This window comes from Elephantulus edwardii, unplaced genomic scaffold, assembly GCF_000299155.1.
Source record: "Elephantulus edwardii isolate Elephantulus edwardi_28Jun2011 unplaced genomic scaffold, EleEdw1.0 scaffold00236, whole genome shotgun sequence".
Classification (NCBI taxonomy): Eukaryota; Metazoa; Chordata; class Mammalia; order Macroscelidea; family Macroscelididae; genus Elephantulus; species Elephantulus edwardii.
In genome coordinates this window covers 3,813,585-3,839,069 of record NW_006399986.1, presented here as the reverse complement: position 1 = coordinate 3,839,069, position 25,485 = coordinate 3,813,585, and the positions used below count along the sequence as shown (strand labels likewise).

The following is a 25,485-nucleotide window of genomic DNA, read 5'->3' as shown; positions in this document are numbered from 1 at the left end:
TGGGAGAAAGGAGGATGGTATGAGTTGGCGTCACTTTAACTGCAGTGGGGAGTGGATGGACAAGCTGTTGTGCCAGGAGGAAGGAGGCTAGAATTCTTAAGATTTGCAACGTTAAAAACCCAGAGGAGGGCTGGGTGACTTGTAGTCAACTGGAGGGATTTCTTCAGCGACGTTTACCTCTTCAAGCTCTGGCAGTCTAGGGAGTGGAGCTCGGCCTGGGCTGCTGGGGTGCTGAGGCTTGGAGGCAAGATTCTCCACAGGAGGAAATGAAAGTCCCCAGGAACGTGGTCTTCCCTCAAGACATTTGCTGCCACCTAATAATGTGCTGATCTGGGATTGCTAAGCATTGGGCAGCTAAACTTAAAGGTTGACGAGCTGGCCTTAAAATTGATCTGTTACACATGATGCCCTCCTGGTAACATGTGTTACACATGATGCCCTCCTGGTAATGTCAAAAGAATAAGAGACAAAGTTTCACCATCGTTGCCTCTAAGGAGGAGTCTGATTACTTTTCCAGGAAAAAACATTTGTTGTTCTGTGTGGTCTACAGAGTATATTTGGTGTTCTTCAGCCACAATTCAGAGATACCAGTACTCTCTAAAGTCTGCTGTGTGTGTGGTCCAACTTTCATGTGTATGTGCGACAATTGGAAATACCATGGTCTGAAGAGGGAAGGAAGAAGTGCCTTGTACGTCGTGATCTGCAAGGTGACCTTGCTCTTGAGTACATTCAGGAAGTCTAGGAACCTTGGTGATGTGCGGGGCCTATCAGGCTGCTAACTGTTGAGGGCAGCAGTTTGAATTCACCAGCCAGTCCATAAGAGGTCATAATTTGCAAAGCTTATGGAGCACTTCCAAACCTGCTTACCTGAGGCTGTTTTACCTCCCCCAGCAGTGTCTTGGAAGGACGACCTGAAGAACTCAGAGCCACGAAGAACCACTGAGCAGTACTCACCCTGCCCACAAAGGGTCCCCATGAGTTGAGCTCTTGCTTGGTCACGGCCAGCAGCAGCACCTTGGCCTCCACAGCAAACCTTTAAAGTTCACTGATTTCCATGAAAACCTGCTACTGTATGTAACATTGTGGGAAGAGAGGGGAAAATGTTAGAAAAACAATATGTGTTGTCAAATTGCTTCACTATGACCCTATGCACAGTAGCTCTGAACCTTGGCCTATCGTGAGACAACATACTTGCCCCCCATTCCCACAGTCACTATGTCAAGGGTGTTCCTCTCCTGTGTTGTCTGTCCTTCCAAGCATGATCGTATCCAAGGACTAGTCTCTCCTGGCAGGATGCCCAAAGTATGTGAAACGGGGCTTCTAAATCCTTGCCTCCATAGAGCAGCTTGGTTTCATCCTTTTCAGGACAGACTTGTTTATTCTTGGCGGTCCATGGTATGTTCAGTACTCTTCTCCAGCACCACAGCTCAAAGGCATCGATTCTTCTGTCATCCTTGGTCATTATCCAGCGCTCTGACTCACAGGAAGTACTTGAAAAGACCAGGTGCACCTTAGTCTCTAGACTGACATCTTCACACCTTTCTCTGGAGAGGTCCATGACAGCAGACTCCATCACACCTAAAATTGATCTGTCAAGAACCCCCATGTCTCACAGATACAGAAAAGCAACGACTCGATCCCACATCTAAACGTTCCAGCTGCTTGGCGGGATATTGGACTGGTTTATTTCAGTAGGTGTTATTTGATCTTGGTTTTGTCCTGTAAATACATTAACTTTTGAAGAAGAGGAGGAAAGAAGATTGCTGAGAGGGAGAGAGCGACTCCCCCTAGATCACCCTCCTCAAATCTAAAAAAGCTTTTCTTGGAAGATGAGGTACTAGCCAACTTGTATACACAAGTCTTAACGCCACAGAAACGAGATGACAAGAGACTCGTTTCCTGGAAAGTGGCTCCTTAAGGCTAACATCTTACCAACACTAGGATTCTAAAACTCAGACATCTTCAGAAGGCGACCTGTGGCAGATGTCATTCCCAAGCCAGACAAGAGGAAGGCTCTGCACCACGAGGCCACCGGCTGCCGGTGCTTGTCTGAGAGACACGGTCACATGAGAGTGCAGGGAACAGCATCCAACTTAAAGGGTTCAATAATTAGGTGTGCAAGAAATGTCCCAGAGGCGAGCTCTGGTGAAACTACTGCAATCCCAGAGGTGTGTGGTTCAAATCCACCGGATGCTCTGCTGAAGGAGGAACAATCGCCTCCTGTACCAGTCAGATCTGATTTGACGGTACACACATTAAAAAAAAAAAAAGTCGCAGTATTTTAAGAAGAAAAAGACTCCTGTCCCCAATTTTTTGTTTCATTTTTCAGTGTAGGCTGACGAGTCTATTCAGAATTAACTGACCCATTTGGGTTTCCAACTATAAATGTCTCATCTGTCTTTTGCAGAGAAACTGGTGAGTTTGAACTTAAGACCTTTGGGAGAACATCCATGCTTATACCAGCAGACTTGAACTATCCTACTGACTGGTCCACCTTTGTCATAAACAGCTCCACCCAACCCTAACTCTTGTCAGACCTTGTGAGCTTTTCTTTAGGGGTTCCAACTTGAGGACAAACACGCTCCCCTCCTGTCAGGGAGGTGGCAGGTGTGCAATTGCATTTCCAAACGCTAGTTGCCAGTCTGCTTCACTGAGGCTTACCTCTCAACTGAAAGGTTGGCAGTTTGACTCTACACAGTGGCACTGCAGGCGAAAAGGCCTGGCACACTGTTTGCGTTGAGAGTACAGCTTAGGGAACCCGAATACTGTCTTGTGGAGTTGCCAGGAGTGAAATGGGCTCCTTAGCATCCAAGTACTACCAGCCAGGTCACCATCCCCACTCCTATTTCCAGCCACAACCTGGCCTGGCTCTCCCCCGTCCAGGCTGTGCACCCCAGGGCTGGGCAGCGGGACTTGGCAACCTTGCTCTCCTTGAGGTCTGCTGCCCTTGGATGAATGAATATAAAGAGATCTGACCAGAGAGGGGAGAGCCGGGCTAAGGTGGCAGATCATTGAAGGCGAAGGGGGAGATTTGATGGTCTCAGTAGCAGCGCCGAGGTACCTCCGCGCGGGGGCTAGAGGTGGGGGGCAGACGACGCTGGGGTGTCTCCGCGGGGGGTGTTAGGGCGCCGCCGGGGCGGGGCCTCTCGAAGCCCCGCCCCCTCGCCGGCGACAGGGCAGCGGGTGGCTTGCAGCAGCGGCGCCGACATGGCTGCGCTGGTGGAGCCGCTGGGGCTGGAGCGGGGTGAGTGCGCCCCAGGGGGCCCCGACTGTCCCGGGTGTCCAGTGACATCCCACTGCCCCAGGCGAGGCCAGGCCGGGTGGCTGGGTGGGCAGGCAGGCCTCTGGAGGTGGGCGGGGCGGGGAACCCGAGGGCAGGGGCGTAGGAGGCTCTGTGGGCGATCGGCAGGGCAAGGGCGCCCGCCAACACTCTGCCAGTATTGGTTGATGTTGGGGTTCCGGGGCGCTGACGGGTCGCAGCCTCTCCGTTGCCACCCAAGACTACGGGGTGCCTTCCGGCTCTCGGCTGTCTTGCGCGGGGTGTGTCTGCGCGTCCCTTAACGCTGCCTTTTCGCCTCATCTTTCGGGGTCCTCCTCATCCCTCGGGGTCTTCCGCATCTCTGCACACCCCCTCGCCTTGCAGACGTGTCCCGGGCCGTTGAGCTCCTCGAGCGGCTCCAGCGCAGCGGGGAGCTGCCCCCGCAGAAGCTGCAGGCGCTCCAGCGAGTCCTGCAGAGCCGCTTCTGCTCTGCCATCCGGGAGGTGAGCGCCGCCGCCGGAGCCCAGGACTACACCTCCCAGCAGCCTCTGGGGCGGTTCGCCCGACGGTGCCTGCGCCTCTGCCCCAGGGCTCTTTGGGAGTTGTAGTTCGCTGGAGCTGGGGAGAGCGGGGTGGTTGCTTAAGTGGGAAGGAAGAGAAGATCTTAAGCTCTGGACTCTCGGGTTTGAGGGAAGGAGGAGTTAAGAGATAAAGACTACTATGTCAGGAGGAGAAGAGGTCTTGGGGAGTAAGGATCCCCAAGTCTGAGGGAGGTGGGGTCCCTTGATGTCACTGTCATTTCCAGGTGTATGAGCAGCTCTATGACACACTGGACATTACGGGCAGTGCAGAGATCCGGGCTCATGCCACAGCCAAGGTGGGTGCCCTGCACCCCACATCTCCATTGCCTCTCATGGCCTAGCTCAATATAATAATGGCGGTCATTCTTGCTGCGTCCTTTGCCACTTTAGCCAAATCCATATCCATGGCTTGTGCTTGATTACTCTCTTGAAAGGTTGGTGGTTCCAACCTGACTCAACTGTGCTGTGGAAGAAAGGTATGGCAATCTGCTTCTGTAAAGATGGCCACCAAGAAGACCTCGCGGGAGTAGTTTACCCCAGTAACACGTGGGGTCACCATGAATTAGAATCGATCGCTTGCTAACAGTTTAGCTCTTTTTTTTTTTTTTTAGAAAACAGTTTAGCTCTTTGTTTATTCATGTGCCATCTTTACTATTATTTGCCTCTTACTAATATTATTTGCTCTAGATGATCTTTTTTTCTTTATTTTTACTTAAAGCAATGCCATACAAAACCTACCTTTATAGCAATTCCAACTAGAAAGAGTGCCTTGTGCAAGAGAGTAACTTTTAATAATCTGTATATTTAAAACACTGAGTGTTGAAATCTAATGAACATATCTATTTTTTTAAAAATCCGTTTTTGAGTCATCTGTGACTCACAGGAGCCCATAGGTATGTGCAGAGTGAAAAGGGACTCTAGGGTTTCCAAGGGTGTGACCTTTTGAGAGCAGATTGCCAGGCATTTCTTTGGAGGCACCTCCGGGTGATTAGTTGCAGTGCTTAGCTGTTTGTGCCATCAGTCAGAGACTCCATAATTAACATATAACTAGATGCTACTTCTAGCTGCTGCTTGGGTGTACTCGGCTCCCTCTAGGCCTCGTGTTTTGTTTTTTTGGTTTGATTTTGTTTTTCTGTCCCAAAGCCAGAAGGGCAAGTGTTGGGTATTAAAGACACCCTGGACCGAAACAGAGAGTTGCTCTTTGACATGTCAGGGGCGTCCGAAGTAACTCAAAAGGGCTTAGCGCTGTTACAGGGCATCGTGTGTTGTAGTGGCAGGTGCTGTCAGTTGGGGAACGTGATTCCCCCTAAATTGTTCTCCCTGGTGCAGATGCCCCACCTCGTTTTGAATGCCTGCCACAGAAGGACTATCACCTGTGACACCTTCTCTCTCCCAGGCTACCGTGGCTGCCTTCACGGCCAGTGAGGGCCATGCCCATCCCAGGGTGGTGGAGCTGCCCAAGACAGATGAAGGGCTGGGCTTCAACATCATGGGAGGCAAGGAGCAGAACTCCCCCATCTACATCTCCCGGGTCATCCCTGGGGGTGTGGCTGACCGCCATGGAGGCCTCAAGAGAGGGGACCAGCTCCTGTCAGTGAATGGTGTGGTAAGTGGGGAATAGAGACTGGCCTGGGTTTATGAACTGTGCAAGGTCTTTGCTTTTGATACTCATTCAACACACTAGACTTTGTATTGGGCAGTGCTGCTGACTCAGAGAGAAGCTGTCCTGTCCTTCACTCCTGAATGGGAGGACCACCTCTCCGCTAGAGAGATCTTGGCTGAAATAGACCTCATTTAAAGATAATGTGTTGTAATGGAGGAGATAAAGCATTTTGAGGGTCCTGATATAGCACCAGACCAGTCTAGCTGAGGGAAATTTTTACAGAGAAAGGAACGTTTGAATTGTTTTGAAGGATGAGTAGGAGTTCTCCAAGTAAACACAGGGACGAAGGGTGTTCCTGGCTGTGACCCAGTATTCTTCTGAGCTGCAGAGAAAAGGCTCTGATAGAGGTCTGGGGCCTATAGCTAATCCTTGGTGGTTAAAGTTGATGGAAAGAGCCTTCATGGTATAGTGTGTACATACTTAGGTATTTGGCTGCTAACCAAAAGCTTGGTTTGAATTCACCAGCCGATCTGTAGGGTAAGATGCAGAATTCTGCTTCTGTTGTAGGCAGAGGCCATAGTTGGGTGTGTGGGTGGGACCAGCTATGCAGGGCCCAAGAGCCCACCTGAGAAACCAGAGAAACTTTATCCTGAGGGCACTGGGGAGTCATGGGAGGGCTGGGAACAGAAGAGGGATATGTTCAGCTTGGGGTGTAGAAAGACCCCTATGGGACTTTGTGAGGGGCAGAATGAATGGAGATTGTGATGGTCAGAAGGGCAGGTGGGGGCTTAAGGTAAGAGTTCAGGGGGAGAGGACAGGAAGGTGGGGGCTGGAACTAGAGCACTGCGGGAAGAGGGGTCAAGGTTGGTCCTGGAGGTCTGAGGATCTGTGAGACTGTGGGGAGGACACGGAGCCAAGATGGAAGGACTGGGGGGGGGGGGGAGGAAGCCTTAGCATCTCGGGATATGGCTTGTGTCTGGGCTGCGGCCTGCGTGAAGGCCATGCGCATGTCCAGCGGGGTGCACTGCCCCGCAGAGCGTGGAGGGTGAGCAGCACGAGAAGGCGGTGGAGCTGCTGAAGGCGGCCCAGGGCTCCGTGAAGCTGGTGGTGCGCTACACACCCCGCGTGCTCGAGGAGATGGAGGCCCGCTTCGAGAAGATGCGATCTGCGCGCCGGCGCCAGCAACACCAGAGCTATTCGTGAGAACAGCACCCCACCTGCCTCCCCGCACGGGTCTTCATCACCCCAGCCCCCTTGCTCCTGGGACCCTGACCCAGGCCCCTCTTCCCCAGCCCATTCTGGCCAAATCCCCCCATATTCCCGTAGCCCACCTCCAAACTAAGATCTGGAACCCCGCCTTGGCCTCTCCCCTGAGCCTGCATCCCCTCTCTTCACCCCCCTTGCAGGTCCTTGGAGTCTCGAGGCTGAAACCTCCGATCTGGCCTTTCCCCTCCCAGCTCCTCCTCCCTGTACAGTATTTATTGTCACTGGCCCCTCATTTAAAGCTCTTTGACCCTGACTGTGTGTCTGTGAGTCTGTCCCAAATTCTGCAGTTAAGATGTCTGGGAGAAGGGGAAACCGAGGTCAAATGTCAAGCCCAGAAGGTGTCCAGGTCGAGTCTGAAAGCAGGAGAGACAGAGGGCTGGCGGCCAGGGGCTGGTCTAAGGGTGGAGGGTAGATGTGATTGCAGGACTTGAACTGCTAATACCGCCCCCTACTCTTAAGGGAGGCTGGTCGCGGAGGGAACCCCTGCCTCCTGCAGCCCGCCTGATGGAGGAGTCCAGAAACGCTGCAGGGGCCAGTGGGCGGGCTCTGTGTGGGCCGGGCGGAGTGAACCATTAGCCTCGGCCGCCGGGGGAGCCCGGCAGACCTCACCACCGTCGGCGTGGGAGGCGGGGGTGGGGTGCCGCGTGCAGTTCCCGTAGCGGGCGCAGGGATGCAGAAGAAGGTGCACTCTGCGACTGGGGGGCCCTCGTCTCACCTTCCACCCCGAGTGCTTCTCTGGCCCGCCCCCACCTGGAAACCCAGCCTTGATCCCCACCCCGCCGCCCACCCAGCCTTCCCGTCCCGTGCGGCGCGAGAACTGTCGCGCGCCCCCGCCGGGATCCGGGGTCGCGACTCGCGTTCCACGCCGCGCTCACTCGCTGCAGGTGACATCATCCTCCTGCCGGGCTCCGCCTCCCGCCCTAGCCGCCTTTTGCCGCGCGCCTATTGGACAACGTGCCTAGAGCCCCGCCTCCCACTCTCCGCCCGCGCCACCCCTCCCAGCCCGTGTGGGGGCGGGGCCCTGTCGCCGGCCGGTGCCGACGCAGCCTCCCATTGGCCACCCAGCGCGGTCTGTCAGTCTCCTGTTAAAGGGGCCACGACAGCCCTGGAGTTGTGGGGGGGTGGGGGAGGGAGGAGGAATATTTTTGGGGGGAGAAGGTGGGATTTGGGGGGCGCTGGTGGGCACCCCTGGATCTGGCGGCTTGCGGCCTTGTAAGGGGAGGCTGAGTAGTGACAAGGAAAAAGGGGCTGTTTCGGGGGGCTAAGGACTGTGAGACCGCGAGGGGGAGGGGGTCCCCAGCGCCCAAGCAGGAGCCAGAGACACGGAGCCCGCGCGAGCGGCAGAGCAGGGATCCGGAGCCACAGATCTGGGCCCCGGCCGCCGCCAGGGGCCCCGCCCGGTGCCCCCACCCCACCCCACGTCCCTCCTGCAGCCCAGCTCCGCCCGCAGCCGCCGCGGACCAGGTAGGTAAGCGCCGGCCCGCCTGGCAGCGCCCACCCTGGCACCCCTCGCCGTACCTCCCCCGCTTCCCCCAGATCCTAGCTTCCCTTCCTCATCCCCGGGGACCCGGAGCCCCGATTGGACAGCCCACCCTCAGGAACCCAGGTGTGCCGCTCTCGGCACCTAGAGTCCCCATTGAACCCCAGAAACCCGGGCGGACAGCCACTGTGCGCCTCCTCCAGGCCCAGGAGCCTGGATCTCCCAGTCCAGCCCCCGGGATCCTCTCTGAACCTGGCTGCCCCTCCTCGGCCCAGATCCACCGCCGTGGCTAGGTGGGCTCCCCTAGCCACGGCTGACCACTCCTGTGGCGCCCGCATCACTGCCCCCTCTCCTGGTACCCGGTGTCCGCCTTCTCGGTACAGACAGGGCAGTCCTGTCCCCCTGCCCAGGCCGGCTCGGCGGCTGCCCTGGACACAGGCCCGCTCTGGAGCTGTCCATGGTCGGGCTCGGCAGCCTCGCCTCCCCCACTGCCTGCTGCCGCCGGGGAGGGGGCGCGGGCGGCGCGGGGATCCCCTCGTCGCGCTGTTGACCCGGGGATACCCCTACCTAAGTGCCTGGGCCTCAGGCTCCCGCTGGCCAGGATCCTGGGACCCCATCCTCAGCAGCCGGGTCCCTCCCTGAGGAACCCAGTCTTCTGCACGTCCCTGCCCTGTCCACCTTGGGGACCCTAGCATCCGGGGCTCCAGCTCCAACCCCACTCTGGGAGCCCCGTTGGTTCTCACCCCATCTGGCTTACAATCCAGCTGGTAGTGCTCACCTCCTTAGCACCTTAGGAACCCAGCTTCAACCCTTCTGGAGACCCAGTTCACCAGCCCCTGTGCCCCTTGGATACAAACACCCAGTCACCCCCACCCCCATCGAGCATCTGCCCCTTTAGGGATCCAGGCGCCATGACTCGCTCCCTTTTAGGAAGCCAGAACACAATTCTTGGGCTTGTGCCCACCCTTCCCCCTGGAGACTGGATGTCTGTCCCCAGTGTTCCATTCCCTGAAAGACCCACAAGTTTAGCGGCAGCCTCTGCACAGCCTTAATTGAGGCCATAGGTCCCAGCCCTCCATTCCAAAAAGGACTCAGGTTTCCAAGAATCTTGCAACCCCACCCTGACCTCCATCCACTCCTCCATGCAAGGATTCAAGAGTCCAGGTCCCAAGACCCGAGAGAGCTTGTTGTTCAACTCTCAAAGGGGCCCTGGCCCCCGTGCAGCCCTATCAACTTCACATCTCCTGGGGCCTTGATGGTCAGCCTCTCTTTCTTCTCATATCATCTCAGGTGCTGGGCTCACTGGAACTTTCTTCTCCATTCTCCTCCCTAAAGCTTTATCTTCTTGAGTTTTTTCCAGCATCTCATTGCCTCCCTGAGGCCCCTCATAAAACACCCTGCCCTCCACTCTTGAAGGCCTTGGAGCCTGATACACATCCCTCCTCCAAGTGTGTTCTGTGGTCCGGGCTCATTAGGTGTTCAAGACCCTACCTTTACCTGTCTTCCACATTTCTGTTTATGTATGTGCTCTTGCAATGCTCACTGTTCTAGATCTTCTTCTTATCTTAAACTTGTTCAGCTTTCATGGCTGTTCAGTCCTTACCCAAGAAACGTCCTACATCTAGTTAGATGCTATAGCCTAGGTGTTTTCTTATTTTATTTTGTTGTTGTTGTTGTGTGCTGTCAAATCACATCCAGCTGGCACAGTAGGAGACTGCCCCTCCTTTTCCAGCAGAGCATCTGGTGTATTTGAACTGTGTGCCTTTGGGATTGCAGCACAGCTTCTTGCCACTAGGCCGCCAGAGCTCTCTAAGCCTAGGTGTTTTCCAGTTGTGCCTTCAAATACCCAGATAATATCCCTAAAATAAATTCTGTTAAACCCCCCTCCCTTCTTGGACATGCTCTAGGGTTCTAGAACCCAGTCTTTTGTTTATTCACAACTAAAATATCATGTCAGATATGTTCTAGGTTCCAACCACATCACTGGGTTTGCCCTAGATTCTATTATCTTCCCGGGAACATTCCAAGTTCTAGAATGTGGACCCTCCCATTATTGTCTCTAGCCATTCTTCAGATTGTCTCATCAATTCTAGAAGGTACTTTGGTATTTTAGAAGAACCTAAAGTCCACTCTCAACCATGTTGAATCTGGAAAATTCCCACTGATGTGTTCTAGGTCTTATCTGTCTTTTATCTACATACCTATTTCATCCCTGCCTCTGTCCAATTCCCTGCCAAGTTTTTATTCAAGGATTTGTCCTCGATGGATTATGTACTTTTGCCTCCATTTAAGTACCACATCTGGAATCCTAAGTAAGTTCTAGGCTCTCTTCTAAGATCTCCACCCTAGAAATACGCTAGAATCTATTCCTTTCTCCTTTACTGGTCCTTATCCTGGGACATGCTCAGTTTTCAGAGTATCTGCTTCCATATCCCAGACATAAGAGAGATTTCAGGAAGCTTCTTGCAAAGGTCTAGGCTTTTCTGTGCCTTTAGGGTATGTTCTGAATTCTAGGGCATGACTTCTGTTTTCTGGAATCTAGCATTACCTAGACACAGGGTAAAACCAAGAATACTTCCTTTGCTATGCTGTTTTACCCTGGCGTCTCCCTGGTGGCTTCTGAGTTCTGCATCATGTCTTTTCCCTGAGTTTAGTTGTGTATTGCATTAAGTTTGCTTTTATATACCTCGTGCTCCCCTGCTTGGGACTCCGTGGTCATCCAGATATTCTGAGGTTATTAGATTGCTCCTGGTTGAGTTCAACATTCCAGGTTTCAGACCCAGGTTCGAGAATAGCCCCTGTTTGACCCTATGTGTGGATCTCATCACCACTTGGTATTCATTTGTTCTTTTTGCTTTGTGCCTTCATTCCAGTGCCTTTCTAGATTCTATACCCAGCACTGCTGTTTTGTATCAGTGCATTTGAAGTTCGAGACCACTTCACTCCCTAAAACATCCTGAGCTCTGACTTTTAGATGACAAAATGGTGTTTGTCCAGGGCTGGCCAGTCTTCTTTTCTGCATTTTCCCTGACTCTTGGCCTCTGAATACCAGGATTGCAGGGGTCTAGATTCCCGGATGCACCACTTGATAGACTGTCCTTTCCTACCCCAGGACCTGCAGCCCCCTCCTCTCAGCAGAGTTCAGGGTGCAGTCCTAAGGGTTTAAGTGCAGACTGCATATTGGGTGGGGTTGTGAATTATCCACTTCCAGAACCGGTTATGCTATTGCCTTAAGCAGGAGAAGGCAAGGCAGGAACAGAGTGAAAGTTCTCTGCTTTCGGCAGGGCCAGCTGGACCCGTCTGACCTGCTATCTCCTGAGGGAGCGGCTCAGGGGGCCTCCATTTATCTCAGCCCCACCTCTGGCTTCAGTGACCCAGGTCTCTCTCCCCTGCCCGAGAGAAATCCCGCCCCCTTCCACTTTTCCCTTTTAAGTTGCAGCCTCTATAAGGCTGAGGAGAGGAGGGGACCTGGACTCCTGGGTCCTAAGACAAGAAAGGTCTGGCAGCTGGGATTTCTGAGACAAGGACGCAGAGGGCCAGACTGACTTCTAGGATTGAGGAAGAGGAGAAAAGTTCAAACTCCTGAGGACTCAGGGAACCAGCATAATAAACCTCGCCCCCCCCCCCCCCATATTTTTGCTTTTCAACAAGCAGAGTGGGGCTGGAGACTCTTCCCAGGTGGACTCCATCTATCTGTGAAACTGAGTTAGATAGTAGGTGAGAACCATGCCAAGTGACCTTATACTCAGATTCATGTGTTAGTGACCTAGTTTTGTGACCCCAGCCATATGACCTCCTGAGGGCGTGACTGCCAAGGGTTCTGACCCCAGGCCTCAGTTTTAGCTTCCATACAATGGGTTGGGATTCTCTGCCAGTGCAGAACAGGTGGCGACCAGGTTTCCCACGTTGTCTCCAACACCTGAGAGTGCCACGCCTGTTTTGCTGCAGTTAAGCCTCAGCTTCCTCACGTGCTCTAACCCAGGTAACTAGGCATGTTATCCTGAGAGCAATAGGTTTCAATTTCCCCCGTGCCATAAAGAGGCTGAATGCACCCCAATTTTCCCTTTCTGTCCAATGTTGTGTTGCCCCACCTTCGTTTCCCCCAGGTAGTAGCCAAGGAGCCGTGCCTCAGTTTCCCCGCCTGTGCCTTCTGAGGCCGGCCTCAGCTCTCTGCCCCCTCCCCCTGCCTGCAGGCCGGCACCGCCGCCATGATGTGCGAGGTGATGCCCACCATCAGCGAGGATGGCCGGCGGGGCTCGGCGCTGGGCCCGGACGAGGCGGGCGGCGAGCTGGAGCGCCTCATGGTCACGATGCTCACGGAGCGCGAGCGGCTGCTGGAGACGCTGCGCGAGGCGCAGGACGGGCTCGCGACGGCGCAGCTGCGGCTGCGCGAGCTCGGCCACGAGAAGGACTCGCTGCAGCGCCAGCTCAGCATCGCGCTGCCCCAGGTCTGGGCGGGGCCGGGGGCGGGGCCCGAGGGAGGCGGGGTCTCGACCAGTGAGGGCGCCCGTGGGGCGGTCCGGAAGGGGCGGGGCTTGGTGCGCCGGAGGGGAGGAGACTTTCCTTGATGGGCGGGGCTGAAGCGGCATGAAAGGGGAGGTGGGGCTTGGCAGAGAGAGGCGTGGCCTGCAGCCTCCATATGCCTTGGAATGAGAGACTGATCAGGTTGTCCCAATGCTGCTCACACCCGGACAGGAGTTTGCAGCTCTGACTAAGGAACTAAACTTATGTCGAGAGCAGCTGCTGGAGCGGGAGGAAGAGATTGCAGAGCTGAAGGCAGAGCGGAACAACACGCGGGTAAGTGGTGCTGAGAGCGGGCCTAGGTCAGGTGGGTGAGCCCAAATTTGCCACCTGACGCATCTTTTTTCGGATTTATCTCCCCTTGGATGCTGCCCCACCTCTGGTCCTGTTCCTTCCTTCATGTCTCCTCTATCTCCCTGGACACCATCTCTAAATCCTCCTGACTTGCTTATCTCATTACCCTCTTCGTGGACTCCACTTCTTTGAACTGCTCCTCCTTGACCTTCCTTACCCAACACCCTACTCCTTTTTAAAAACAAACAAACAAACAAACAAACACCAACCCACCACCACCACAACAAAACCCAACCCTATTCTTTAACCCTGTTTTGTGTGTGTGTGTGTGTGTGTGTGTGTGTGTGTAATCGGATCTGAGCGGTACAAGAGGAGATTGTCCCTCCTCCAGAAGAGCATCTGGTGGATTCGAACCGCTCATCTTTGGGATTGCAGGGCTGCTTCTTGCCACTAACTCTATTTTTTAAAACCTTATTCTTGTAGCTCCTCCTCGAACACCTAGAATGTCTGGTGTCCAGGCACGAAAGGTCACTGCGCATGACTGTGGTGAAGCGTCAAGCACAGTCCCCTGGCGGGGTCTCCTCCGAGGTGGAGGTGCTCAAGGCTTTGAAATCCCTCTTCGAGCACCACAAGGCCCTGGATGAGAAGGTGTGAGGCCTGGAATAGGAAGCGTGCAGAAGGAAAACCCTTCATTGGCTGGGGCTTTCCCGAGTGGGAGGGTCTCTGGCTGTGATTGGCTGGAGCTGTCCAGCATGGGAGGGATTCTGGCTTGGTTGGCTTGAGCTATGGGGTGGGAGGTTGGGAGGGATTCTGTCCCTGATTGGCTAGTGCTGTCCTTGAATGAATGAGATTCTGGCTGTGGTTGGCTGGACCTGGAAGGAATTCTAGCTGTGATTGGTTAGGGCTATATTGAATGAACGCAAATCTATGATTGACTAGAGGTGCCTATTGTGAGAAGAGTGTTGAAGGTGATGGAAACAGGACATTGTAGCAGCGGTTTAAATAGTGGTTCATACAGCAGTAGATGGACCTTGTCACCTTTTAGGGCGTATGCCGTGCCCCTCTAAGTGAATATGGAGGTTCTACATCCCTAAGGGGGGGGGGAAGAAAAAAGAAACAGGACAAACAGTGGGACCTGACCGGTTAATAATAAAAAAGAACTAGTGTGGGATATCAGCATGTGGGACTGCCTACGGGGTCCTGTTTTAACCTGTGAGGTAGCTGTTTGGGGTGCTCAGACCAATCAGACCTGTCTCAGCGTTCTGGGTCACAGTCAGCTGTCCTAGATTGGCTCCGATCTCAACCTGACACCTGTCGCGCTCCCATTTCTTAGGTCCGTGAGCGGCTGCGGATGGCGTTGGAGCGGGTAGCTGTGCTAGAGGAAGAATTGGAGCTGAGCAATCAAGAGGTGGGGGGCGGTGGCCAAAAAGGGGATTGAGCCAATAGGGGTGGGGTTAAGGAGGTACCCGTGGGGCAAGATCTAGGACTGAAGGGGGCTTGCAAGAGAATCAGTTGAGGGCAGGGCTAGGGAAGAGAAGGAGTGGGGTTGGAGACATCCAGTGGGATTACAGAGAAGGAACTCATTAGGCAAGAGTAAGGGGAGAATCAGTGACAGACCAAAAGGAATAATCAATGGATGGATGAATCAAAGGAAAGTGTGATTGGATGAGGGAAGGCAGGGATCAAGAAGAAACCGCAAAAGGATAAAGGGGAATTTAGCTAAGGCTACATATCTACAAGAGATAATGGGGGCACCACCAGGGAGAACGCATGTGGGTATGTTTATGAGTAGACCCTGGGGTGTGACTCCAGCACATACAGATACAGCTCAGAAGGAGGCATTCTCTATCAGAAATCTGATGTCCAAGCTAAATGGATCTTAGGGTTCCCAGAGCCTGCTTCCCCTGAATCCCCCTCTGTTTTCTCAGACTCTGAACCTTCGAGAGCAGATGTCCAGAAGGCGCTCAGGGCTGGAGGAGGGCGGCAAGGATGGAGACGGGCAGGTGAGAGAGGTGGAAAGCCTCCTTTCCTGCATCTTACTGCCCCCCATGTCTGTGACCTCTGCTCCACGCAGTGACTGTGTGTTGGCCCTTTCCAAGTTCGACCCTCACTGACTCTACGGTCCCTGACTTTTGATTTCTGATTCATGTCACCTACCTAGTTCTATAACTCACCCTGACCTGTGGGAATTCCGTTCTACCCACACCCTGCCTGTTAGTTACCGTTGAGTTTATTCCTGCACTTGGCCACCCCAAGTGCAAAGTAGAACCAACCTTCTGGCCTTCTCTTTGCATTTCTCCCGTTCTGTGTCCTGACCTTTCCTCCCTCATCGCCCTTACTCCAGACCCTTGCTAATGGCCTGGGGCCTGGCGGGGACTCGAACCGGCGCACTGCCGAACTGGAGGAGGCGCTGGAGCGGCAGCGAGCGGAGGTGTGCCAGCTGCGGGAACGCCTGGCGGTGTTGTGCCGCCAGATGAGCCAGCTGGAGGAGGAGCTGGGCACCGCCCACCGTGAGCTGGGTAAGGCCGAGGAAGCGAACACCAAGCTGCAGCGGGACCTCAAGGAGGTGAGGCCGGAGCCCCTGGCGGGCTGCCTTCTGCCCCTCCCCTGAGTCCTATCCCCCCCTTTGCCCAGCGTCACAGAGCTCATGAATGTTGGAGCTGGATTCAGTCCACAGCTTTGTGTTGGAATCTTTTCCCCTGAGAGCCTTAGTTGTCTGACCTGTAAAATGGGTTTCTGGTCTGTTGTCAAAGAGTTGATATTTAGCACATGTAGGTATGTACATTCTTCTAGGTCAAATATTCTTCCAGGTGGTGTATATAGCACTGCTCTGTCGATTTGCTGTACAGAGGTAACTTGTGGTGGTTGTGAAGCTGAACACTGTGACCCTGATGTGCCAGATACGATATTGGTCACCCGTGGCGGACAGTGTTTGGTGGAGCTCCCCGATTAAAACAAATTGGAAGCAGGAGTGACATCCACTTCTGAAACAGCTTGCCTCTGGAAACTCTCTGAACTTGGAGAAATGAAGAAAGTTCATAGGGTTGCTATGAGTCGCCAAGGACTCGATGGCATGTAACAACAACAACAGGTAGTTACTTTCTGGTCAGGTCAATACTTATGTTATCCTTGGGACAATTCTTGGCCTTTAGGTTGAATTCTTCTATCTGTATTTCACTTCTTGATATTAACTTTCAAGCAGCAGGCACTGCTGGGAAATGTGGACCCTGGATTCTTTCTTTTTTTTTTTTAATTTATTTTTTAAATTATTTTGTGTGTGTACCATCAAATCAGATCTGACTGGTATAGGAGGAGATTGTTCCTCCTTCTCCAGCAGAGCATCGGGTGGATTCGAACCATGTGCCTCTGGGATTGCAGTGCAGCTTCTTGCCACTAGGCCACCAGAGCTTCCTTGGATTATTTCTTTGATTTTTTTAACTTTTTATTGTGATTTGGATGAAAGCTGACAGAGCAAATTAGTTTTCCATTCAACAGTTCATACATACTATGTTACCTGACATTGATCCCAGTCCCCACAGTGTAACAGCACTCTTCCCACTTTGTCCCTGTGTTTCCCGTTTCCATCAATCCTTCTGTCCTCTGAACTTTGTTGTCTGTCGTTAGGTGCCAACGACTCATATTTATCCCTTGGTACCAAAAACTTACCCTGTCCTGTGCCATCCTGACAATCTCTGTTTTGCTTGAACCCATTGTTGTAGTCATGGGAGGAAATTCATCTCATTGAGGGTCTATCCCTGGGACAGATGTTGCCCCTTTAATCTCATGGGCTGATTGTTCTAAGGAATGAATGTCTTTCTGGTGTTGGTGATCGCATTATAGGCCTGTGTTTTGTTTGGATGGATTTTGGTGCATGACAGTGATTTACTAATGAAGGATGACTAATGACCATAGTCTTGAAGGTTCCAAGAGGCTCTTGGATTCAAGAGGGAGGACAGTGGATGAGGAAAAAGAGCCAGCATGTATTTCACATCATCTACCAGGGCTTTCGCCTCGGATTTCAGGCCCTGGACTTCCCCGGGGGCTGCTGGGAAGTGTGTTCCTACCACATGGGTTCCCAGATGGGAGCCCCTCCCATGGGATTCTAAGGCGTTGTTTCCCAGATGGAAGGGAACTTTGTCCCCAGGAGACCCTAGGATACTTGTTTCCGTGATTGCAAGCATGGTCTGCACCAGAAGTTGCTGGAAAATATAAGAAATGGATTTTGAATCTTTGCATTTTCAATTGTTGAACAATTGAAAACATGTAGCAAGTCCACAACTTCTCCAGGTGCATGCATCCCTCAGATCCGGTTCAGTTCCAGAACCCCCACAATAAAAGCCGTGTCTCAAGATTGGTGCCATTTTTCCAACAGCAATCTTGAGACACGACTGCCACAAATTTTCAGGGAGTAAAAAGTGAAATATCGGCGCTTTGTAATAAAGCCAAGCACATTCTGTAGAAACGCCATTTGATGCAGCAATCTCACAACTAGGGGTACATCCCTAAGAAATAAGAGCCACAACACTAGGGGAGCTCTGGTGGCCTAGTGGCAAGGTGCTGCAACTACAATCCCAGAGGCGCACGGTTCAAATCCACCAGATGCTCTGCTGGGGAAGGAGGGACAATCTCCTCCTGTACCAGTCAGATCTGATTTGATGGTACACTCACACACACAAGTAATAAAATAAAAATAAAAAAAAAAGAGCCACAACACTAACCCACATTCATGTTTGTCGCAGCATTGTTTGCAGTAGCAAAAAGCTGGGAACAGCCTAAGTGTTCTAACAATGACAAATGAGTAAAGAAAAACTGTGGTGCATTCACACAGTGGAGTGTTACTAAAAAGCAATCAGGAATTCATGAAATATCACACAACACGGATGAATGTGGGACAGATTATGTATGCTGAGAGACATACGTCAGTTACAGAAGGATGATGATGATGTAAGAACACTAAAATGAAAAGCTAAGGAAAGGTTTACACATAGATAGAATCTGTCTTGGAGACTTAACCAAGATTGTATTGTATATTTTTTTTAATTTTTATTATTTTTTGTGTGTGTACCATCAAATCAGATCTGACTGGTACAGGAGGATATTGCTCCTCCTCCTCCGGCAGAGCATCTGGTGGATTTGAACCGTGTGCCTCTGGGATTGCAGTGCAGCTTCTTGCCACGAGGCCACCAGAGCTCCCCTGTATTGTATATTTTTTTAAGGAAATTGGAATACTATAAAACCAAGTATGCCTGTAAGTCAGCGATATTGATTACATTTCCCCCCCCTTTTTTTGGTGTGTACCGTCAGATCTGACTGGTACAGGAGGAGATTGTCCCTCCTTCCCTGGCAGAGCATCTGGTGGATTTGAACCGTGCGCCTCTGGGATTGCAGTGCAGCTTCTTGCCACTAGGTCACCAGATGATTACATTTTTTAAATCATGCCAGCTCTCATCCTCCTTTTTTGAAGTTTTCCTTTTTTTTAAATTTTCCTTGTTAACATAGACTTGTTGCCCTTAAACACCTGATATTTTAAGTTGCTATTGTCAACTTGATCCCGATATATGATGTATTCCTTATAATTAAGCTAAGCTCTTATTTGATTTAAAGAAAACTTCTTTAAAGGATATGTTTCTGGCTTATTGTTTAAAGATCTCAGGGCAATAATATTAGGGTTGCAGAAACTCTAGATTTATTTTTTTACTTTTGTGTGTGTGTACCATCAAATTGCATCTGAGTGGTACAGGAGGAGATTGCCCCTCCTTCTCCAGAAGAGCATCTGGTGGATTCGAACCATGCGCCTCTGGGATTGCAGTGCAGCTTCTTGCCACTAGGCCACCAGAGCTCCCGGAAACTCTAGATTGTGTGAGAATATGTCATTTTGTTCTGCATTTCCCCCCCACTTTGATCAGGATTCTTCTATAGAATCCCAGATCAAAACATTCATTAGGGAACTCTGGTGGCCTAGCGTCAAGAAGCTGCACTGCAATCCCAGAGGTACGCGGTTTGAATCCACCAGATGCTCTGCTGGAGAAGGAGGGACAATCTCCTCCTGTACCAGTCAGATCTGATTTGACGGCACACGCACAAAAAATAATAAAATAAAATTTAAAAAATATTAAAACCAAAGCAAAACACAAAATCGTTCAGTAATGATAGTAATAGTACAACAACAATGGTAGTAGGGCACCATCCAATTCTTCTGATTTCATGACAAAGGAAGCAATTAGCCACATATCGCACCTCCTCCTTTCTTTCTAAGGCCTCAGGTTTTGAAAAGAGTGGAGAAAGTCTGTGGGATGCTAGGATTGTCTAAGTAGGCACTACCCCAAAACCATTTTAACTCAGAATTGGAAAGGGGCCTAAAGTTGACTGAACCTGGCAGCTTTTGGAGGTGTGGTACCACCTTTCTGACACCCAGATGGTAGGGGACTTCATTTCCCAGGGTACCTGGCAGTGGCTGTTCTGGGGTTCTAAGCCTAGGCTGCCCTAGAGACTTCTGGGAGCTGTGGTCCATATGGTCCTTGTCCTACCCCACAGGCCCTGGCACAGAGAGAGGACATGGAGGAGCGAATCACAACGTTAGAGAAGCGTTACCTGAGCGCCCAACGTGAAGCCACGTCTCTGCATGACGCTAACGATAAACTGGAGAATGAACTCGCCAGCAAGGAGTCACTGTACCGGCAGGTGGGGGCTCAGCCAGGAGGGGGTGACTGGGCAGGGAGGGGGCCACACTATCTGTGGCTCAGGTGACTTAATCTCGCCCCTTCACCTCTCTTACTCCTCAGAGCGAAGAGAAGAGCCGTCAGCTGGCTGAGTGGCTGGACGACGCCAAGCAGAAATTGCAGCAGACGCTGCAGAAGGCAGAAACCTTGCCTGAAATAGAGGCCCAGCTGGCCCAGCGCGTGGCCGCGCTCAACAAGGTGAGGGACCCTAGATGGGGTGGCATGGGAACTGGGTGGAGCCAGAATGACATGCCCAGTTTGGTGGTGCAGGGGAGGGGCCTGAAGGCCTGGGGGAGGAGCCTGGAGGCCTATGGGGGAGGAGCCTGGGCAGTGGAGGGGCTTGTGGGCCTGGAGGGGAGGAGCCTGGAGGCCTGCAGGGGAGGGGCTTGGGAGCCTGAAGGGGAGGAGCCTGGCTTGCAGGGGAGGAGTTTGGAGGGCTGCAGGGGAGGAGCTTGGAGGGCTGCAGGGGAGGAGCCTAAAGGCCTGTGGGGGAGGAGCCTGAAGGCTTTCAGGGGAGGAGCCTGGAGGCCTGCAGGGGAGGGGCCTGGAGGCCTGGAGGGGAGGAGCCTCAAGGCCTGAGGGAGAGGGGCCTGGAGGCCTGTAGGGGAGGGGCTTGGGGCAGCAGGGGAGGGGCTTGGGGGCCTGGAAGAGAGGAGCCTAAGTGCAGGGGAGGAGCCTGAAGGCTTCAGGGGCGTGGCCTCATGCCCGACTGTGAAGGAGGCAGGGCCTGAGTCCTGCTGGGGTAAAGCCATTTGCCTTATCTTTCATTCACTAGGCTGAAGAACGTCATGGAAACTTCGAGGAGCGGCTTCGACAACTGGAGGCCCAGTTGGAGGAGAAAAACCAGGAGCTGCAAAGGGTGAGGGGGTGGAGCTAGATGGGAAAGGGACGTGGCTAAAGGTCTGCAGAAGGGTGGGGCTTAGGGCTTGGGGTGGAGCTTAGACCCAGGGGGTGGAGCCTGTGGGCAGAAGCTGTGCGCTGGGCCACCTGAGCTTGAGCGCCCTGTCCTGCACCCCTTTGGGCAGGCTCGGCAGCGGGAAAAGATGAACGACGATCACAACAAGCGGCTCTCAGAGACTGTGGACAAGCTGCTGAGCGAATCCAACGAGCGCTTGCAGCTCCACCTCAAGGAGCGCATGGGGGCGCTGGAGGAGAAGGTGCGCCCCATCCTGGGACTCCCAGCACCCTCCTGAGATATCTCCACGCCTGGCCACCCCGATTCTACTGACTGCTCTACTGCAGAAACTATCTTTCAGTCTCAACACCCAATTTCAAGGCACCCACACCCTGGGTCCTTGAAGTTGCCCAACACTTCCAATCTTGACTCCTTGGCGATTACCCAAATGACAAATTCTGGGGTTCCCTAGGGATTTAGCACCCCAGAGGCACCTTTCACTTTAAAACATCGCTCTGCAGCTCCCCGTGTGTGTGCCTGTGTCATTTCCTGTAGGCTTCCCCCTCAGGCCTCTTTCTGTGAAGGATCTTGAACATACACACACACCCCCACACACCCTTGTCTCTGGGGCCGGTGCCTCCAGGCTCTGTCCCCTTACCTCCGTGTGTCCCTCGCAGAACTCACTAAGCGAGGAGATTGCCAACATGAAGAAGCTTCAGGATGAGCTCCTGCTTAACAAGGTAAAGCGTGCTTAGAAGTCAGGCAGGGGTCATGGTGGGCTGTTAGGAGTTGTTACGTGCCATCAAGTCAGTTCTAACTCAACACAACACTGGCCAGCCCTGCTCTGTCCTCACTGTGGGGCTGTGCTTGGGCCCAGTGTGGAAGCCACTGTGCCAGTCCATCACCTGGAGGGTCTTTCTCGGTTGAGCTGATCCACTAGTAGACATGATGTCCCGGCCTCTCCTGAGAAGCCAAAGGGTATGAGATAAGGTCTCATCATCTTTATTTCTAAGGAGCTTCCTAGCTTTCCCTCATCAAAGCCAGATTTGGCCGTTCTTTTTGGCAGTCCGTGGTATATAGTCCGTATGTTTCGCCAGCACCACAGTTGAAGAGGATGGTAGCTGACGTTAGAGTCAACGCTCTTCTTCTGGGGCTGTAGAATCTGACGCGATTCCTCCCCTGACCCCAGGAGCAGCTCCTGGCCGAGATGGAGAGGATGCAGATGGAGATTGACCAGTTGAGGGGAAGGCCCCCATCTTCCTACTCCAGGTGACAGAAGCCCCCTTGCCCCAGCATGGAACCCTCAAGGCCAAGCTCATTCCTTCCAGTCGTTCTCCTAGTTTTCCATCTTCATTTCTTGTCTTCCTCCATATCTCCCTCTTACTTTGACCCTAGACTTCATGACCTGTGACTTTTGACCCTTTTCTCTGACCTTTAACATTAGATCCCTCTCCCAATCTTCTGACACCCAGGACCTTCCCCATTTTCCTGACCCACTGGCCCCTCACTGCCCTCCTCGTGTCCACAGGTCTCTCCCTGGCAGTGCCCTGGAGCTCCGTTATTCCCAGGCCCCCACATTGCCTTCTGGTGCCCACCTGGACCCCTATGGGGCTGGCAGTGGTCGAGCAGGCAAGAGGGGCCGCTGGTCAGGGGTCAAGGATGAACCTTCCAAGGTCAGCAACCATCCCTCTCTGGGGATTGGACTGAGCAGGGCTTGTGTGGGAAATGGGGCGAAAGAAGTGGAATTCTGGGAGGGGGCTGGGTCTAGAAGCAAGATCTCCTAGACCCACCCTGTCTTCTCTCCTCCCCCACCAACTCCATTGTCTGCATCTGCCCTGATATCTCTTCATGTGGATTTCCTGTTACTTGGTGAGACCCTTTGAAGAACGAGGAGGAGGGGGGAGAAATGTGATCTGGGGGGGCAGTGGGTGAGGTTCCAGAGTGTATAGGGTTGCTAGAAGGTGGAAGGGAGTGGACTGGGTCAAGGGAATTATTGGATAGAGTCATAAAGGTGGTCTTGGTTTGGAAAGATTATAAAGGGGTGTGTCAAGGAATGGAAATTGGGCTGAGATGACAAAAGTGTGGGGGCTGGGTCACACAGTGAGGCCAGTTCGTGTCAAGGGGTGTGGGTCAAGGTCAACCAAGACCAGTGTCAACCTCAGTTTCTCACTCAGGGCGTGTCCCTCTGTCCTCACAGACAGGAGTGGGAGCGGTCCGCCCCTGCCGGTTCCATACCACCTCCATTCCCTGGGGAACTGGATGGCTCAGATGAGGAGGAGGCAGAAGGGATGTTTGGCGCTGAGCTTCTGTCCCCCAGTGGACAGGCCGATGTGCAGACATTGGCCATCATGCTTCAGGAGCAGCTGGAGGCCATCAACAAAGAGATCAAGTAAGCAGTTGGCCCAGCCTGGCCCTGGCCTTGACATTGACCTCACAGTCCTCTGGCTCTGGAGACTGGTCTTAGCCTGAGCCCATTCCCCTTCCACCATCCTCAGGGCATTCTCTCCCAGACCTACACTCCTTCCCACATCCAGGAGTCACTCAGGATTCACCCAGAATTCCCCACGCATCATATTGGCCGTGGTTTCCTAGTACACCAAAGACTACACTTGAAATTACAAACTCAACCCAATACTTGAATAACTTTCCAACACGCTGTGGATATTATGGATTCAGACACCCATTACCCAGAATCTTCCAGCACACCTAGAAGCTCAACATCACACAACAAAATTCCCAGCCCCAAATGCCAAGAATCTCACCCTAAGAAAGCAAGAATCTCAACTCTTTCTACAAAGAGTATAAGAAGAAGAATCCTTAATGCATTAAGAATTCCCAACTGAGGGAGCTCTGGTGGCCTAGTGGCAAGAAGCTCCACTGCAATCCCAAAGGCACACGGTTCGAATCTCCACTGGAGAAGGAAGGGCAATCTCCTCCTGTACCAGTCGGATTTGATTGGATGGTACACAACAAGAAAAGAAAAAAAAAGAATTCCCAACTGCCATAAAGTCTTCTCTTGAATCACTAACAACCACTCTACTTAATAATTCTCCTCTAAGACCACATTCTCCATGTAACCCCAGCAAATATACCAACACAAAGACTATCTCCATTCGAACACTTGCTGACTTGATATATCACCTCTCTCAGACCAAATCATCTCAAGTCCTATTTCTTCAGAGCTTCAGATCTTATCCGATCATATGTGCTTGCTCTTAGAGTGCTTGTAAGGAGAAGGAAGTCAACCTCTTATCTGTTATAATGCAATCCCTTTATGATTTCCTGAACCATTTTGGACTGGTAGAACCACATAGGCAAGCTCTGGTGGCCCAGTGGCAAAAAGCTGCACTGCAATCCCAGAGGTGCATGGTTCAAATCTCTTCTGGAGAAGGAGAGACTGTCTCCTCCTGTGCAAGTCAGATCTGATTTGATAGTACACACAGAACCACCTAGAGCAGGCCCTGATCACTTTGACATTGCTACTCCCTCCATGACTTCCAGAGCCTCTTGTGACTCTTTGACACCCCTGGAGTCTCTTCATGAATCTGACAAGACCCTCTCACATCACTATGTCTTCCTCAGAGTTCCCACTGACTTTGGTTACCAAGACTTCCTGGCCTACTGCAATCCACAGCCAGCCTTTCTTTTCCCATTGTCGTCAGGCCCTATCTCATCCAGTTCCCCTACTTTCTCTCTTCAGGCTGATCCAAGAAGAGAAGGAGACAACAGAGCAGAGAGCAGAGGAGCTGGAGAGCCGGGTGTCTAGCTCTGGCCTGGACTCTCTAGGCCGATACAGAAGCAGCTGTTCGCTACCACCTTCCCTCACGACCTCCACCCTCGCCAGTCCCTCCCCTCCCAGCTCGGGCCACTCAACACCCCGTCTGGCACCCCCTAGCCCTGCTCGTGAGGGCACTGACAAGGCTGTGAGTGTTCTCAAAGTCTTTCCAGTCTGGGGTAGGGAAGGTCAGGGGAAAAAAAAAAGGCTTCCCAACAAATAGCAATAATAAACCCTTACACCACAGTGGTTTTCAGATGAGATTGGGCGCGTTCTGGGTGGTACGGCCGTAGACACCAAGTGGTTTTCAAATGCAACTCTAGCTTTCCCTAAAGGTGCAACTCAAAGGGGAGGGTGAGTTCGTGCCTGATCTCTAATTCTGTTGATTTAAACATAGATTTCCTGTTTCCAGAATCTGTACCTCAGACCTTGAGGTTAGGCAGATCCCACTTCTGACACCAGAAGTTAAAGACACTAAATATGAACTTGCCAAGCTCTAAGATTTGACGTTCATTGCTTTGAGTTTTCAGCAGTTTGACCTCATTTGATCAAGTCTACCTGCAGAGATGATTTTCCAAACCAGTGGCATCTCAGAGAGAACCTGAGTTGTCATTCCAACATGTTCCCTCCGACTGAAACCACCTTCTCTGCCTTTTCTGTCCGCAGAATCATGTTCCCAAGGAGGAAGCTGGGGCTCCACGCGGAGAAGGACCAGCCATTCCAGGAGACACCCCACCTCCCACCCCCCGTTCTGCCCGTCTTGAAAGAATGACCCAGGCCTTGGCACTCCAGGCCGGGTCCCTGGAAGATGGGGGACCCTCACGGGGAAGGTAGGCAGGGACAAGGAGTGGGGACAGGGAGGAACTAGTTGGAGAGTGTGACAGAGGTGTGGACAAGGACTTGGGAGGATGGGATCAACTTTCATATTATCTTTCTTATCCAGTGAGGGCACCCAGGATTCTCTGCACAAAGCCCCCAAAAAGAAGAGCATCAAGTCATCCATAGGTCGTCTCTTTGGTAAGAAAGAGAAGGGGCGCATGGGACCACCAGGCCGGGACAGCTCTTCTCTGGGTGAGGATCCAGATTCTCTCC

The 25,485-nt window shown here is 52.6% G+C and overlaps 2 protein-coding genes and 1 pseudogene across 2 annotated transcripts in view; 2 read left to right on the top strand and 1 right to left on the bottom strand.

Annotated features, from left to right (window-relative positions):
• The first annotated feature begins 3,170 nt into the window (after positions 1-3,170).
• On the top strand, positions 3,171-6,960 carry LIN7B (lin-7 homolog B (C. elegans)). The gene is made up of 6 exons (XM_006898677.1): positions 3,171-3,244; positions 3,644-3,762; positions 4,065-4,136; positions 5,237-5,446; positions 6,479-6,642; positions 6,850-6,960. The coding sequence occupies exons 1-6, from the start codon at positions 3,208-3,210 to the stop codon at positions 6,869-6,871; spliced, it is 624 nt and encodes a 207-aa protein (XP_006898739.1). The 5' UTR covers positions 3,171-3,207; the 3' UTR covers positions 6,872-6,960.
• Positions 6,961-6,996: 36 nt separating this feature from the next.
• On the bottom strand, positions 6,997-9,102 carry LOC102874935 (annotated as a pseudogene).
• Positions 7,849-25,485, top strand: part of PPFIA3 (protein tyrosine phosphatase, receptor type, f polypeptide (PTPRF), interacting protein (liprin), alpha 3) — a 28,058-nt gene continuing 10,421 nt past the window's right edge. Inside the window, exons 1-18 of the mRNA XM_006898676.1 lie at positions 7,849-8,177; positions 12,383-12,637; positions 12,885-12,986; positions 13,488-13,652; positions 14,338-14,412; positions 14,933-15,007; positions 15,349-15,570; positions 19,539-19,685; positions 19,787-19,921; positions 20,499-20,582; positions 20,749-20,880; positions 21,296-21,358; positions 21,808-21,887; positions 22,147-22,291; positions 22,820-23,007; positions 24,319-24,541; positions 25,060-25,223; positions 25,337-25,464. Coding sequence (XP_006898738.1) covers positions 12,398-12,637; positions 12,885-12,986; positions 13,488-13,652; positions 14,338-14,412; positions 14,933-15,007; positions 15,349-15,570; positions 19,539-19,685; positions 19,787-19,921; positions 20,499-20,582; positions 20,749-20,880; positions 21,296-21,358; positions 21,808-21,887; positions 22,147-22,291; positions 22,820-23,007; positions 24,319-24,541; positions 25,060-25,223; positions 25,337-25,464 — 2,368 coding nt within the window. The 5' untranslated portion in view covers positions 7,849-8,177; positions 12,383-12,397. The remainder of the gene's footprint in view (positions 8,178-12,382; positions 12,638-12,884; positions 12,987-13,487; positions 13,653-14,337; positions 14,413-14,932; positions 15,008-15,348; positions 15,571-19,538; positions 19,686-19,786; positions 19,922-20,498; positions 20,583-20,748; positions 20,881-21,295; positions 21,359-21,807; positions 21,888-22,146; positions 22,292-22,819; positions 23,008-24,318; positions 24,542-25,059; positions 25,224-25,336; positions 25,465-25,485) is intronic.